Source organism: Lepisosteus platostomus, chromosome 10, assembly GCF_059453375.1.
Source record: "Lepisosteus platostomus isolate fLepPlt1 chromosome 10, fLepPlt1.hap1, whole genome shotgun sequence".
Taxonomy (NCBI): domain Eukaryota; kingdom Metazoa; phylum Chordata; class Actinopteri; order Semionotiformes; family Lepisosteidae; genus Lepisosteus; species Lepisosteus platostomus.
The window spans coordinates 40898621-40916318 of record NC_142620.1 but is presented as its reverse complement, the minus strand read 5'-3'; the positions used below and the strand labels follow the sequence as shown (position 1 = coordinate 40916318).

General features: G+C 37.2%; 1 protein-coding gene across 1 annotated transcript; it reads left to right on the top strand.

Moving 5' to 3' along the window:
- Window positions 1-6396: 6396 nt before the first annotated feature.
- Window positions 6397-16857, top strand: gpr185a (G protein-coupled receptor 185 a). Its single transcript, XM_088649002.1, has 2 exons — window positions 6397-6589; window positions 7551-16857. Exon 2 carries the CDS (start codon window positions 7553-7555, stop codon window positions 8558-8560), a length of 1008 nt encoding a protein of 335 aa, XP_088505128.1. The 5' UTR covers window positions 6397-6589; window positions 7551-7552; the 3' UTR covers window positions 8561-16857.
- Window positions 16858-17698: the final 841 nt, after the last annotated feature.

The following is a 17698-nucleotide window of genomic DNA, read 5'->3' as shown; positions in this document are numbered from 1 at the left end:
CAGCAGCTAATGTCAGTGTCCATACAGTACCTCAACCATCAGGAAAAGACTGAACAAACAGACAAATTAAAGGTTGAACTTTTTGGCCACAATGAGAAACATTTTATGTTACAAAAACTAAAATACTACCTTCCAACAGAAGAGCTTCATCTAAGTCATCAAACATGGTTGTGGGGGAATCATGGCTCAGGGCTGCTTTGCTACCTCAGGATCCAAATGGCTTTGCAATAATTGATGGAATCATGAATTTGGCATATTAGCAAATTATGGAGGACAATGTCAGGCTCCATAAGGCACCCAAAAGTGAGTTATACAGCAAGACACTAATAATAAGCAGATGTACAACAGAAGGGCCAAAGAAGAAATCTGAGCCAGTTCATGTTAGGAAACCCTCATCCTAAAAGCCAAAGTTAACAACTGATGAATCGTTACAGGAAATGTCTAGGTGAAGTCATTGCTGCTCAAGGACGTGCCATTAATTATTGAATCTAAGGATTCACGTACATATTCACACAAATATATTTACTATTGGATCGTTGTGTTAAATAAATAATCCAAATATATCTTACATATTTGTATTATACATACTGTACATTCATTAAGGCTATTGTAACCTTTTATTAAGTTCTAAGTACATTCTAGTTCTAAAACACACAAGAAGAATCAACCTAGGGGGTTCACAAGTCTTTTTTCTGTTGTGTATGCAGTAAGACGTAAGAAGCTCTTTAAGGTATGTCCTTACCCATGAAGTACTACTGTACTTTGCAATCTAGTTGACAACACAGGAAACTGTTATGAAGACCGAAGTATAGAAGCTTGTGGTCTGACACTCTAGCAGAAATGGTCATGACATGAATTTATAAAGGTACTGACAGGCTTTGACTTGTGAAAACTCTCTCAATTTATAAAAATAGTATTTATTTAAAATTTAGAGTCTCAGAGTACAGAATGACACCCAAGTTCTGAAAACTTCTGGACAGCAAGAAGTGCTGTCAAAATATTCTAAAAGGTTTTGGATTCAACAGTAGCTCTGCTTTATCTGGGTTTACCTTCAACCAGTAAAGCCCAACCATGACTGGACTTCTGTATTTACAGCCTGTAGCTTCTACATAGCTAAATCTGAAAAATTGACACCTCTATGTGGCCAAGCTTCAACCAAAAAGAAAGAGCTGGTAGAGCTCTTTCTTCTTCTGGCATCCATGGCAGCTTTTTATAGCAATTGCCTTTCTGCCAGGATGCCTAGGAAGAGGCTGGAATGTCAACAAGCTCCTATCCTTCAGGTGTGAATAATCAATAACACAGGTCAGAGAGGGATTCTAATGCAAAACTAATTGCAGTAAAGTAAGAGAGGAAAACCAGGAAATCCATCAATAAAACAAAGACAAAAGAAAATTATAGCGTTATTTAATAACCTGGGTTAATAATGAAATAGTCATAATGTGAAAATGAGTGAGAAACCTCAGCTGAAACCTTGTTTCATCCATCCAACCATCCATTTTCTAACTGCCTATATTCAACACGGGGTCGCGGGTAGCTGGAACACATCCTGGCAAGCAGTGGGCAAAATGCAGGATACACCTTGGATGGAATGCAAGTGTATCACAGGGCAAACACACAGACACAAACCGACGCTCACACTAGGACCAATATTCCTAGAAGTCAATAAACCTATCAGCCTGTCTTTGGACTGTGGAGTGCTATGTCCTCAATATGGCTCAGGTTTCAGGCGAATGGGGACCAACACATGAGCCAGGGTTTAACGCCCGGAAATACACAAATAAACAAAAAAAACCCCACTAATTACACTATTCTACAACCCAATACCCTCTAAACCTGTCTCCAGAGAAAGGGGTGGCAAAGCCAAAACAAAGTCTTCCGCCAGATATCTGTCTATTCTATCTAAACTAAGCTATAGTGGAAAACTAAAAAAACACGGATGCCATAACAATCCCAACCCTTCACCACAGCCAAGAAAACAAATCTGATACATCTCGTTTTAGCCATTTCTTCTTCTAACACCTCTCTTCCACATAACTCTCCCGATGTCCCATACCGGCATTTAAAACCGGACCACTCTCTTCAACCAATCCAGACAGAGACCCAATTTAGGGACACACCCACCTCCAAAAATGGACCTCCGCATGGGAGGGGAGTAAAAAAAAAACAGAACAGTAGCAAGAGAAAATGAGAGTAGCCTCTGGAAACTGTGTGGAGTGTGTACAAATTCCACCCAGACAACACCACAGGTCTGGAACTGAACCCCAGCACTGTAATGTATTTAGAATCTAGATAAGATGTATCTGCTAACATAACTTTAAATTCTGGTCCAAATGTTCCTTTGTGTACCTGTATAACACCGATCTTTACAGCCTGTTAGCTCATCAGTGACTGTGGAAAAAAAAACCCTGTGTGGTGCTTAATCAGCACTTACATTTTGCTTGTGATGATCTGCAGTTTTGAGGAAATATTACCATATCAAGTGACTTGCTGATGGAATTTCCTGCTCCCCTTCTACCCATTTACCTACTTGCAAATTTAAAACTTCATAACATTTTTCCAGCGATATTAATCTAGACTCTTAGTAGGGATATTAGTACAGACTAATGCCTCTGCCAAATTGAAAATTTTCTTTCTCTTTTTGATATCTGACAGTGTCAATCTGCAGCTTTTGTTTGTGTGTCTTAAGATGCAAAATATTAGTCTGTTGTTTTCTTTTAGTTATAATCCAAGTTTAAATAGCAGCCTGTATAAAATATGCTATGTTTATCAGTATACAGCCGATATTGCTGTGTGCAGTAGCAAAAAGAAATCCATTCTTATATAGTCTATCCATTTTTAAAGAATGTGATATTCTGTAAGGTGCACTACTTGTTTTAATGGATATACTTGCTCCTCTTACTTAGATAATTTAAAAGTGCTGATGAGGCATTATTGTTTATCCCATGTTCCAAAGACATGCTGGCTGGGCTCATTGCTGTTTGTACCTGTCACAATCGTAATCCCTCCTCTTAAGAGCGCTTCAGCCCTTTTGTATATAAGTTTGATTATGTGCACCTGCCTCCTGTTTTGTCTCCTTATTTAAGCCTGGCTCAGCATTGGGAGATGGACGCACGGAAGCCCGCCTACCAGCTAGTCCAGGAGTGACCTGACGGTATAGGCTTCATCATGGCTTCCTGACCATCTGAGTCCGGGGCTTGGAGCGCCTGGCCTCATTACCTTGGTTTTATTCCCTCTTTTTGTTACAGATCCTGTTCCGGATTTTAACTGTCTCGTCTTTGATGGATCCCCCGGTTTTGGACTTTGGACTGCGCCCCAGATTTTTCCCTTGGACTGTCTGAACTTGTTTGCCAGCGCCACGCCCCCCGAGCACTGGATCACCATAGTCACGCGCCCTTGTCTGTCACCCTGTCCTATCCTCCTGTACCTTCCCCTGATGTCCTTCTCCACTTACTTCCGGATTATACCGTCTGCATAGGGTCCTGAACTATGCTTCGTGGGAGCCTGGACCGGCTCTCGTTACAGTACCAGCGTGATTGTGTCTACAATTTGATGGACTGGTATCTTATCAAAGCACTTTACAGGCACTGGGGACTCCCCTCCACCACCACCAATGTGCAGCACCCTCCTGGATGATGCAATGACAGCCATAGTGCACCAGTACGCTCACCATCAGTTATCAGTGAGGAGGAGAGCAGAGTGATGAAGCCAATTATTAAGGGATTGAAGGGATTATTATGAGACCATGATTGGTAAAGGCCAAGGGGAGATTTGGCCAGGATGCTGGTGTAACACCCCTACTCTTTTCGAGAAACACCCTTGGAATTTTTTAATGACCACAGAGAGTCAGGATCTTGGTTTTACATCTCATCTGAGGGACAGTGCCTTTTTACAGTATAGTGTCCCTATCACCCTACTGAGGCATAAGGACCCACACAGACTGCAGGGTGAGCACCCCCTGCAGGTCCCACTAACACCTCTTTCAGCAGCCACCTTAGTTTTTCCCAGGAGGTCTCCATCCAGGTACTAACCAGGCTCACACCTGCTTAGCTTCAGTGGGCTGCCAGGTTTGAGTTGCACATTGATATGGCTACTGGTTCACCATATCATATAGTAGTTAGTATTTCAGATCGGTTGCATTGCACATAGGAAAAAGCAAAGTGCAACACATGGATAACTTGTTTCCCTTAAACTTTTTTTTATTTGATTCAGTGATTAAAACGCAAATCACCAGAAGACATGTGGGCTGGTGAAAGGTCTTAGCTGCAGGAGAGATTTTTTTTAGCAACAGCAACAGCTTGCCACTTCACTTACAGTACAATTTATATTTTACTACAAGACTGAAGTGTTTTTCTTCACAGAGCAGGTCTCCACAGAGAAAATCATAGATTTTCTTCATGGGGAAGAAAATGGAAATCAGGGCAAACAAGCAGCCTCAGCAGATGCAAGAGCATCTAGTCATCACCACATATGAGGTGAATGTAACACAGTGGGAAATCTCAGGTTTCTGGCATTGATCAAATGCAGCCCTTGCTCACTTTATTTGTGTTATATTGATTCCTCAGTTTTTGTAGTGGCAAGCTATTTGCTTTAGGCTTAAGCTCGGTGTTATGCGTTTGTGTGTGTCTCTATACTGTATATAGTGGGAAGGGTGCTCTTTCATAAAATTAGGAAATATGATCAGTTTAAAGGCAACAGTGAGAACTTTAGCATGGTATTCGGACCCAAGGGAAAAATCTCTGTGTGCAAATGTGGACTGACCTTCCCTGGGCAGTCTATGAGCGTTTCCTATAAAATGGTGTTTCCAAGCTTATAATTTCCTAACATTGCCTGTTTTTCTGCCCAGCTCATTTTTATCACTGAATACTTTCTAAAAAAAGAGACACCTTACCTGTTTTTTTTTATGGAACGTCATAGCCAGTGTAAGCATGCAAAGGTTCGCAAACATGCCCTATCTGAAAAAAAAAACAAAAAAAAACTTAAGGGCTAATATAAGAACTGTAAGATGTCTTATTTTCCTCTGACGACATCAGCCCGAAATTCGTGCTATTATCAAGAAAGACAGTAATAAACAAAGGAGTGATCTGTTTTCTGGTAGGGGGAATCGTAATCGTTTTAAATTAAATAAAAACGTATTGCTTTATTTGTAAACAAGAGGAAAATTGAATTATTATTTACAAATAGTTTACAGGAGCATCTGGAGTGCTCAGTGTATGCTTGAAATGTCATAAAGAATTCGCGCTGCGCAAAGAGCACCGCAGAAGTTTCTACTGGGGGATCTAGCCTGAACACCACTTTTGAGCACTGATCATCATCTAGACATCAGCTTCGATTCGCGGAAAAGCTTATGAATGAAACAGCAGCATTGTAGTAAAACGTTACTCATTATTCTGCTCACGTTCTTCCTGATCCACAGACAGAAGAACGAAACGTGAATGTAGTCATTATGTATTTTTTAACTTAAAGGTATAGTGCCTAGTTTTATAATAACAATCTTTCCCCCTTTTTTACTAACAATATTGTTAACAACATTAGGGTGCTCTTTTATGGAGACATCCAGGTTGTCTTTATTTTAAATAGTGATGATTGACATATGGCACCTATTCTCTAATAAGAATATTATATAGTGCCGTGGAAATAGATCGTGACACGTGACAACAGAGTTCTGAACATGATTTATAAAAGAGTGCACCATTTACTTGGATTAGGACAGGAAACTCAGGCCAGATATTTTTAACAACGTTTAGTTGGTCAAAATTAGTTTTTTACTTGAAACAAATTGTACAATAATCTAAATATAAAAATTATGATATCTGAGCCAATTTCACTTAAATGACAGGGCATTTAATTTAATCGATGGGCAATAGAAAACGCAATGACAATTTAGTGTAATCAAAATAAACCCATACAGTATACTGTACATTGCTTCAATTAAACACAATTTTTACCCGTCTCTCACACACGTACATGTATAATTCAAATGTCGAATATATTAATATGATTCCTCCCGCATTCTTCTATTTTAATCCCGTACAGCAGGCTATAGTAGACCACGACAAAAGTGAACTGGCTTCCATCAGAGAATGCGACGTTTTTTAAATTGGATGTTGAATTTTAATTGACTTCTTAACTTATGTTGCTGGTAATGATTATTCATTCATTTTTTGAAAGACGTCTTTTGGCGAGGTTTACGTCGATTTCTCATTTTTAGACTATGAGACGGAGCAGTTTTTATCGCTGCCGCACCTGAACGTCGTGGGACGACCTTGGGGTGAAGCAGCTACGACGTCCACAGAGACGCTATGAATGAAATTCCAGCAGAAGGAAGAAGTCGTTATTATTATTATTCTGATCACAGCTTCTCTGATTCACAGACTAGGGACCTGATCATGAATATAGTGAACACTTCTGACGTCAGAGCTGAGATTTATCAGCAGACCCAATGGGGCAGAATATTAAGTGCAAGTCAGTGCCAGAAATCTGCCAACATTATTAGCAATGTTAACCAAGGAATAGCGCTGAATTCCAAGGACCCGAAGACCGAAAAAAAGACTTGATCCGGCGGCTTTAAACAAAGCGGAATCAGGAACTGGTAATTTTAGTGTTTTTACCCCCTAGTGTACCTTTGACAGACTACTAGTGTGTAAAATAAAACCTTGCAGCGCAGTATAACAGCGTTAGATACTGTATAGGCTACATAGTCTATGTGCTTTGGGAGAGGATACGCGCGGGCGCCTGATTTCCTAGTCTTTTTTCATATTGTACGTTTTAAAAGGATGCACCCTCGATGTACTTGGTGACCTTTGTTAGTCCTTTATTGTTGACGAAGGAGTGTAAGTGAAATATCTCTCTAGCATGCACACAAGAAATAGTTCTGCTTTTTATATCGGAAAGCGTGTTGAGGTTACTGTTCCAAAATACTGCAAGCAGTAGTAGCTAATGCTTATAATTAAAACCCTACGCGGCTTTTACCTTGAGTCTATAAATAGCTACTTTACAAATAGCGGATTTCATGTGGTTTTATTTTTTGCCTTGTGTCGTGCTGGGCTGCTGCATCTAATTTTTATTGTTTTAATTAAGTTTTATGGGGTGTTTGTATTTGTGTTTTGAAATGCATAATATACATTAGGGTGGGTTTCTATGAGCATTATATAGGTGTTTCTAACGTTAAATTAAAATATAGTTAACTGTTCCCACTTCTGTAAGGTTTATGATGTCTTCCCAATTTGTCTTTCGTAGCATTGTCGTTTTTTGTGATTATTTAAGGCGAGCATGTTAGCATACAGTATATGACAGAGGCTTCTTTCGTATAATAGGCAATGCGCTTAAAATATACTGTACGTAAGCATTTCTGATATTTTGTGTAAAGCAGAGCGAATACGATGATTCTTTGATTCAAGTGTATGTTCGTTTGTATGCTCAGGGCGGGGTAGGTGTATGCTGTGGAGATATTTCCACCCCATTTGCCCGTGTTTTTTTGTATTTTTCCGTTGCAATCTCCATGCTGAATCTTCTCTCTCTCTCCTAACTCCCTCGTCTTCTTCCCCCGTTAGCTATGATTCACACTCTTGCCGCAGCTATGAGCAACCAACTTCCAAACACCTCTTCTTTTAATTCGCTGAACTGGAATTTTCAAGACGGTAGAAACTCATCGCTCGTCAGAGCCTCTGATCTGCGGCAACTGCCTGTTAGCCCGTGGGACATCGCACTGTGTGTCACTGGGACGCTCATATCTTGCGAAAATGCCATTGTAATTGCCATTCTTTTCTACACTCCTACCCTCCGAGCGCCTATGTTCATTCTCATAGGGAGCCTTGCCTTTGCAGATCTATTAGCGGGACTTGGCCTGATTCTGAATTTTGTTTTTATCTACATGCTGAACTCAGAATTTATTTCTCTCATCTCCGCCGGACTACTAATCGCTGCTTTTTCTGCGTCTGTGTGTAATATACTGGCTATAACCATTGACAGGTACCTGTCTTTATACAACGCACTGACCTACCACACGGAAAGGACGGTAACTTTCACCTACATGATGTTGGTTTTCATCTGGCTAGTCTGCATTAGTTTGGGATTGCTACCGTTGATGGGCTGGAACTGTTTGGACAACGAGTCGTCCTGCAGCGTACTTAGACCCGTGACCAAAAACAATGCCGCCGTCCTGGCAGTGACATTCCTGCTGATATTCGCTCTAATGATGCAGCTGTATCTCCAGATCTGCAAAATTGCCTTCAGACACGCACAGCAGATTGCAGTCCAGCATCAATTCATGGCCACATCCCACGCCTCCTCAACTACTAAGGGGGTGTCGACCTTGTCCATTATTCTGGGGACCTTCGCTTTGTGCTGGATCCCTTTCGCCATGTATGCCCTGGTGGCGGACTCAAGCTACCCCATGATTTACACCTATGCCACGGTCCTGCCTGCTACGTGCAACTCTGTAATTAATCCCATCATTTACGCCTTCAGAAACCCCGACATGCAGAAATCTCTCTGGCTGGCTTGCTGCGGTTGTGTTCCTTCTAATTTCTCCTTGAGACCAAGGACGTCAAGTGATGTATAGGTTCAAATTTTTGTGTTCAACATCAAAATTTCATCAATAGTACCTTCCCCGAGGATATTCTTGTGCTCAGTGGTGCAAACTATGCATTGCCAAAAAAAAGGTGAGATTCTCAAGAAATAACACGGTGTAAATTCAGTAAAATAAGCATACCATTACGATTGTACTTAAGGTAACAGGTCCATGGTTTTAAGGGAGCGTTAGTAATGAGTTGGAAATACTGTAAATGAACAAAAATAAATGCACTCTTGCCGATACAGTTATTAAGCTATTACAAAACTTAATTTCCCGACCGGGGGTTCCCTTCCTTTGTTTCTGATAAGAATTTCGCAAAATCCAGGTGTATAGAATTAGAAACTCCACATATCCGTTCTGCTTAGGTGAGTGCACCTCGGGAGGTTCCATTAACGGAAATCATCCATTTGTGTGACATTTTTCTGTTTCAGACATATATTACATATCGATAGTACAAAGTACACATTGTCACCATTGCCAGAATATTCGCCATTTTTATTTATTAATATTCAGGATGACAGGGTGACCTTTCAATTCAATCTGTGGTTTTTGTAATCCAAAAAAATATATATATGGCAAAACTGAAGATTTGAAAAAAATTAAAAAGATACGCAATCTAAGAGTTGGGTGAATCTGAAAGATGGATCAGGCGTCGATCTATTTATAAATGTGTCCCAGTATCTAACTATAGTTTAATACATATGATATATACATCAGTAATAGCTCCCATTGAACAAACGGAATATCTGACCTGCTGTTATTAATCGTTTATGCTTTTTGAACATTGTAAACAGTGTAAATACTGTTTATTCAAAGGTTGCAGAACTGTCTGATAAATGCATAACATGAGCTGTATTCCACTGTCCCATTCTGCGTAGTTATACAGTACACAGTACTTTAACTCGATTTCAGCACCATGGACAGCAACAAACTGATTTAAGGTTTTGAACTTGCTATTCCTGCCATTTAACTTTCTCTAAATGCGTATACACAAATCGCTTCTTTACACTTGATTGTCCTTGTTGACTGGCAAATTCTTTTTTTTTTTTGCCAGTTCCCATACTTAGGCAGTGCCATGGTTTTGGAAGATTAATTCTTGGGTACTTGAAAGGCTTATGACCAGCGACAAAATTTAATATTTTTTAAAACAAGAGATTAATGGAGCGACTGGCAATCAGTTCAATAAAACTAGACAAATGGCAGAGCTTTTCGTAACCCACTGATTTACAATTTTGACAATGCATTGAAAATTATATTTTCATTTAGTTAAGGTGTACTTTTCTTCAAAGGAGCTATAAGGTAATTAAAACAATGAAATACAATCTGTTTTCAATTGAATGCTGATTTTTGTATCTTTTCAAGATTGTTATAGAACCGCACTTCTGTTAATGCCCAAATTGTGTTGATAAAATCAATATCAACTGCAGAAGCCATTAAATTCATATGAATAAAGATTGTGATATATAACTGCTTAAAATTTCAAGTAAAGAGGTTCTTAACATGCTGACCATTCAATTAATGTCACTGTTAGCCTGCAGCAGATGACTGCATAGATATTCTATTGGTTTTAATCAGTTTTACTAAATGTTTACATTGATAGTAATTATATATATATTCCTGCAATGGAATGGACTGGAAGATGATTGTGGAGATCACAGCAGCTTCACTTGTTTCCTTTTCTGACATTTTGTGTTTCAGAATTTTCATTCATTGATTGTAAAGTAAGGTTGATGGGGATGTATTGTACAGTACAATGATGCAGTTCTTCTGTTTTTTGAGAATCTAGTTCTGAAAGACTAGAAGGCCTTCTAACTGTTGTTTTATTTTGTGCCCCAAAATGCTTTATCAAATTTCGCGATGGATGACATGATGACACAGTGGTTAGCATTACTGCTTTGCTGTGCTGTGTTCCTGAGTTTAATTCTGGACCTGCGGAGATATCTGTATAGAGTTTCCATACAGATTTACTGTATGGTTCTGTGCATGTTTGTGTGGGTTTCCACTGAGTGCCCCCCACATTTCAAAGACATACAGACAGGCTAACTGGTTTCTGGGAAAATTGGCCCTGGTACAGTATGAGTCTGTGCATGTTTGTCTGTGTGTGCTGGATTGGACATGTAGTTCAGCTGCCTTGCTCCTGTCAATTGCTAGGAGAGGATCCGGCTCCTGTATTGGATAAAGCAGTTAGAAAATAGAGAGACGTACAGTAAATCTTTTGAATGAAGTTTTTTTTAAAGAAACCAGTGAAACAAACTGTACTGTTATCACTGGAAATACAAGTGATATGACATCAGACTAAATCTATATCAGTAGTTGTTCATCAGTTTTACTGCAAGAATATATGCAGCTTCTCCATAGGATATATGGAGTGCTTATTTGAAAAGAAGTGCTGTATTTTACTGAGGTTTACACAAACTCCAAAATTAAAAAAAACCTCCAAATGTAAGTGTTTTGGAAACTAACAGATGTCTGTCAGTGCATTTTGTAACAAATCAAGGACTTCATTAAAGTGTGTCTTATAATCCTGCACTTAATAAAAAGCACTACTGATGTCAAGAATGTGATTTTTATATCATAGTTATCAGGGAGCCAAGCTTTGGTTACAGTTATATGGTCATCTAGTTTTCATTATACCTTAATTATGAATTTCGTTTTCTTTAATTATTGATATATTTACAGAGGTTTTTCTCCCTTTGCCCATATGTAAACCAGGAAAGTATTTGAAGAGACATAGGAAATGTACTCTGCTACAGTTCTTTATGACCAAAGGTATAACATGAAATTGAATGATCAGCATGTGGATTTTATCTCTGCACTTTTATGTAAATAATTTGTGTTGATTTCTTTATGTACATCAATTGATGAGGAAAGTATAATTGACATATTATACAAAAACATCTCAACCTTACATTATATTCTTCTTCTTCTGCAGCTGAGATACATAAGGACTTTGGTCCTGTTATTTTGTTTATTTTTCTTGTTTTGTTGTTTGGTTTCCAAGGCTACCATAAATAGTCAAGATAATCCTAAAAGAAATACTAAAACAATGCTGTTACCAAAAACGTGACTCCTGTGAAAATGGCGCATATGAGCTAATGTAAAATAAATAATTTAATAGTTTTGTATTTTGGAAACTTTTTAAAGTCATCTTTTTTGTATTTTGAGCAGCAAATCAAATTAATATTATGCAAACAATTGGGTCACATGAAGTCTCTTCTCTATTGTTTAGTGAATCACCACCTCAGTTTTGACAAAGAATCTGTTGAGATTTTTTTGGCCTTACCTAAGCATGACTGCAATAATGTGTGATGTGTTTTTGTGCTGTTCATTAATATTACTTAAGAGCTAAAATGAAATTTGTCTTCACTTGAGGCCTTAGGCTGCTTTCAACATATGCCTAAATTATCTTAAATATATATATATTCTGAAGTCAAGCTCTCTGTTCTTAAAAAATGTTGACAGCTGCAATGAAAAAATAAAATGTGATCCTTTCAAATAATGCTGATAGGAGATAAATTCACAATAGAAACAAAGCTACATAGGGTAGACTAGTCCAGATATGTGATTTATTTTTATTTTACGCCTTGTAGGCTGAATTAATTGAACAGTGTACTAGTGTATGTGCAACAGTACCTGCCAAGCACATTTGAGTGACTGACCTAAAGTGATGTCCTTGTGGATACTGTATGTGTATGTTTGTTGTCTAATGATGCACTTTTAGGTATGCATTCTACAGCATAAATCAACCTTAAGAAATCATGCATAAACAATTTAAGGAACATGTTGCATTTCATTAAGTCAGTGTAATTTTCTCAGGTTTTAACTGCAGTAACAAAGTGAGTTTCTCAGATTTAAACTGGTGAAAATAAAACTGCATCATTTATTCAGTTTATTACTTTCATAGTATGGTCAGTAAAAAGAGACCCACAAGACATTTTGTACCTGAGCTCACTTATCTAATAAAATTAATTATTCACTTTCTATCCAGGTTAAGCAACTTGTGATGTAAAAAGACTTGTAATTCCTGCTGCAATGCAGATCACATGAGAATTATAACAATTTGTGGGCTCTGAAACAATTTCTCATTTACTACAAAAGAACTACTGAACTTGTATCCCCTCTAATTCACTCCATTGAAACATTTGGTAAAGTAATGGTACAGATTACGTTATGTGTATTGGCAAACCCTGCTTTATGATGTGGTATTCTTAGCACATTACACTACTGTGTACCAAACAAACAGTCTGACTGCATTCATATCTGAAGGCTTTTAATCAGTGGAGTGTTTCAAAAATACCATCTCTATGACCTCATAGTTTAAAGCACACTGTATATAATGATAATGGCAAAATACAATGTTTTAATTCATTTCATTAAGGAAACAAATGATGACAAGTTAAACTTGTTTGACTTAGTTTCATTATCCATTTAAGCTATACAAATTGAACACACACATACACAGTATACAGTATATATACTGTACATTTCCCAAACCGTTTGTTTCTGTAAGCACAGTGGAAATTTTCTAATTGATAAATGCCTTCGTAAAATCATAGGTAAAACCACTTCTTCTGAGAATGAAATTCTAAAGAACAAAAGAAAAAGAGCAGAAATGTTTTTTGGGTCTCTTCTACTTGCCCGTTCCTATCGCTGCAATACAGCAGCTCACTTGTATCCCGAGAAATGAAAGGTGTTTCAGTAATATGAAACTTGCCCGCTGTAGAAAGGTGTTAATTCAAGGGTTTAAGCAACTAAAATTTCAGGCCTAAACAATTGGGGAGGGCAACATCTTGAACAGTTGTTAAACAAGATTGTCTCACCAGTATTGTTCATTTTTTTAGAACAAAATTGAGATTGGTTTGATTTCCAACAATGGCTGCTTGAATGTGTTTTATTTTTGTAAAATTGTACAAGAACTGTGACCTAATGTCTTACATTAAGGTTCAAATGTGTAGGAAAAGATGTGTGTGGTCTGCTTCAGTCATTTGTCTCTGTTCCCTTGAAAGCAACACACGAAAAATATTAATGTTCTATTGCCAATGTGTATTGTGTTGTAATTAATTAGATAATTCTATAGGGTGCATCAATTCCAGGGACTGGGTTTGTTTTCTTATGCAATCCTGTAAAATACGAAATCTATATTTTTGTATCAACCACAATGATCTGAGTTACTGTGTTTTTTTCTGTGTTATTTATTTTAAATCTGTCAAGACATTTTCTTCAATAACTGATGGAGTATTTCAAGTGCCAATTTTAAGTGTATTGTTTATGTAATTTGTGATTGATTGCACTTGAGAGTTTAAAGTCATTGTGCCACTTTTCAACTAAATGAAACAGCTAAATGGACATCTGTTCTGAAAGATCAATTGGGTACAGTATGTGGAAGGATTCAGTATTTTATCCCCTCTGTCTACTGTGCAGAAAAAGGTGGTGGATTCAATTTTGGCAAGCTGCATATTGTAACCAGTAAATTCTTAATTAGAAAGCTTCCTTATTCATTACTTTGGAAGCCCTGGTTTTCTCTATTTGATTAATTTCATATTTAAAGAGCTGGTTTGTACACTATATTATAGACATAATGTACTGTAGATATTTACAAAGCAATTCCCAGTAGTTGTTAACACTTATGCTTCCATTTGCCATGCTAGGTATGCTGGAAAATAAAGTCCAGAACACATTTTTGAATTTTTCTTTTTTGCTGGTGGAAATGGCTTCATGTTGAAGTCCCCCAACCAGAAGGAAAGCATTTGCTGTAGTATCACACCCGGTAACAATTCCTTTTAGTCAAGTATTGACCATCCCTGTAGTTGCTACTGTGTACTGTGTGTTCATACGCATTGTAAATAACTGCAGAAAATTTCCAATAAAAGTTGGCTTATATCAGGCTGACCTGCAAGTCATCTCAGAGGCACCCAATGTAAGTCCATGGTCAATTCAAGCCTTTTACTTGTACTGCTAATCTCACTAGCTTGGACACCTTGCATCGCAGAGAGCCCTGTGCCATTGCTCTTTACTCCCATTCGCAACTACAGTTCACCCTCAGTTTAATGGACTACCAGGGAGAAGGGATATTGGTGAATGTCCATTAAATCATGAATGACATTTTTTCAGTCCAAAAACACACTGTTTAAAAAATACAGTATATACTGTACAGTATAAGCTTTCAGGATCTTTTGACTAATTATTTGCAAAAAACACAGTCAATGAAAATTGTTTCTGTGCCTTGTATCATAAATATACAAGCTCTGTATTTCATGTATCATAAATACACTGTATAAAATTTGCTAAGGCTTACGGAACATAAATAACACCCATTGTAAACCATTGACCTACCCCTAGAGAAGTCCATTGATATTCCTGAATTTTAAACCTACAGTATGTGTTGTTTATTTTTAATTTGTTTTATTATTTGTGCATTTTATTGTACATGTGGGAAAAGTCCTGTATTTCTGATTTTACAGACACAATTCTCTGTTAGCAGATTTTGTCCATTAAATCTGAAGTCCATCAAGCCGAGGGTTTACTACTGTATGTTGAAGTTACAGCCTATACATTAGACAAACATAATGTAAATGAGGGTAGTGCCTTTTGTCTTACATAAAGCCACAATATGCTCAGAAATCAGCACATTTTCAACGAAATCCATTTTGGCACAGAGGATGAGTGTGTCCCTGAATGTGGGTTCACTGCTGGAGGGGTTGAGGACAGCCTTCCTGTACCTATTTGTGATTTAGTTCTGGTGATTGGATAGACTATGACATGGCTGACCACTAAAGTTATCGTCTGTTTCCAGTGTACCCAATCTCCGTATGAATATGCTGTGTATCAAAACAAAAATAATGTATAACATTTTCCCAAGGCTTAATATAAATAAAATAAAACTTTCAGACATTATAAAATGCCATGGTGTGATGTCACACAAGCCAGCATTTAAACAGAAAATGTTTAATGATTTCCATTTTTGTATCTTTGATTGCAAGTGATTTCCTTTGAGAGAATATTCAAGACATCCCTCCATAATTGGTGGTTATAGAGTCTGCAGTCTTCCATTTTGCCATTGTGCTTTTTTGTAGAAAAAGTAGACGTTTTTTTTTTTCCGCAAATAGCCCGATCTACTGGAAGTTTGCTGAGAATAAATGTAAATATTCTAAAAACAAATACATATTATTAATTAAAATTCCCTCATTTGCCAAATAACACTGAACTTTCAATCTTTTTCCCTAGTAAACAATATGCTATTTATTACTGGATTGAGTAATACAGTAGGTGTTGTTGGTTTTAGATTGAATCCATCCCAAGAGTAAAATACCTTTTCAGCAATGGCATTATGATACAGTACATTATCTTAAAAACATTGATCACTGAGATTAATTATTGTAACAATGTGACCTTTTTCTACAATTCATCGAAATATGTGCCCCCTGCCCTTATTAACAAGACTTTTTCTTCTCTAAGACTACATTTCTCTACAGGGCTTGTTTTGTTTTCACTTTGTCGTAATTTTATTTTCCAAAATGCATCACGTATCTTCTCGTCTTTCACAAGAAAATACCAGCATTGTTCAGTGATCTTTTAGTTTTATTTTTTAATGTTAAACCATCAGGTTGGGCTTTATTTCTAAAGCGTGGTGCTATATAATTTAAATTTTAAAACAGATATAGTCTGGTGTAATTCCTTCTTTATTTCTTAATTGAAAGCAACAAATAGAAAAGAAATAGGAAGCATGGTGGCATGGTCTTTCGCACTGATTCCTTACAGCTCCCGAAAGGACAATGACTCCTTCTGTATCAAAGACAGCTGGACAGGTTTATTGGTGTGCTTCTAAAGTATGTATGAGCCCTGAAATGGATCATTGTCCGTGGTGTTGTTTCACCTTAAACCTTATGACTCTTGAGTTGATTTATACCCCACCTGGAATTAGCAACTTTCTGATAATTGATAAATAAATAACATCCTGAAAATGCTTGAGCTTAATTTTGGATGAAAGTCATTCTTTCATAGGATAGGTTGTGAACAAAATAGTCCAGTATTTTTCAATGTACTGTAGTCAGTTTAAACTGATGCTATGGCTACTTACAAAATAATGCCATTTTACTTTTACTTTTTTGTACCATGGAAATTCTTTCTGATGACAAGTACAAATGCACTTTACAAAAAAAGGGACATGCTACTTCTTGCACTGTAAGTGTTGAATGTATTCCTTGTGGAAAATAATTTATTTTTATTACTGTGGATAGAAAAAGATGAAAACTGTCAACACAGAAATAAAAGCAGTTAAAAGAAAATGTGTCCTCTTTTTTTACACGATGCATGAATGTGACTCAATAAGAAATGTTAATGTTGGCACTATGGTCCCTTTTTGATTGAAGGATCTTTTTAGTCAGTGGTGTGTAATGGAAGGAGGTTGGTCAGTAAGTCAATAGAACATGGTACATAAATAAATGTAACCACATAGTGTCACAAAACTCCCATTAATGGCCTCAAGTGACTTTGAAAGAGAAAAGCAAGCCTTCAGATTTTGAGAAAGAGAATTATCCTTCTTAGGACCTACGTCCCGTGCCACTTGCAGCTTCAGAGACATGGGTCATTTACACAGGTACTGTACATTGTCATAAAACTGCTTCACTGCTTCTTATCTCCTCTAGATTCATTCCATGGTTTCACTCCCTCAGTTAAATTCGAATGACCTCTTCGCTGCTTTCAAGGACATTGGAACTGTCCCCTACAAACAGTTGTCCTACAGCCAAGAACAGAAACTGAGAAGTATTTGAAATTATTCAGTAAGCCATGATCTGAATTACTGTGATTACTTTGACACCTTGTTCTCTGAACTGACACCAGAATCAAAGCAGCTTTTAATATTACTGGGGGAGGGGGAGGAGACTTTGTAGAGCTGTAAACCTACAGTAGTTTATGTCCTGTCATATCCCAAGGAACAGAGACTAAACCTCTATAATAATAATAATAATAATAATAATAATAATAATAATAATAATAATAATAATAATAATAATAATAATAATAAAAGTAAAGTTATAAATGTTTGTAACTTTTTTTTAAATTGTTTTTGCTTTGGCAACACATTAATATATCAGTCATAACAAAAAAACATATGAAATTTGAATT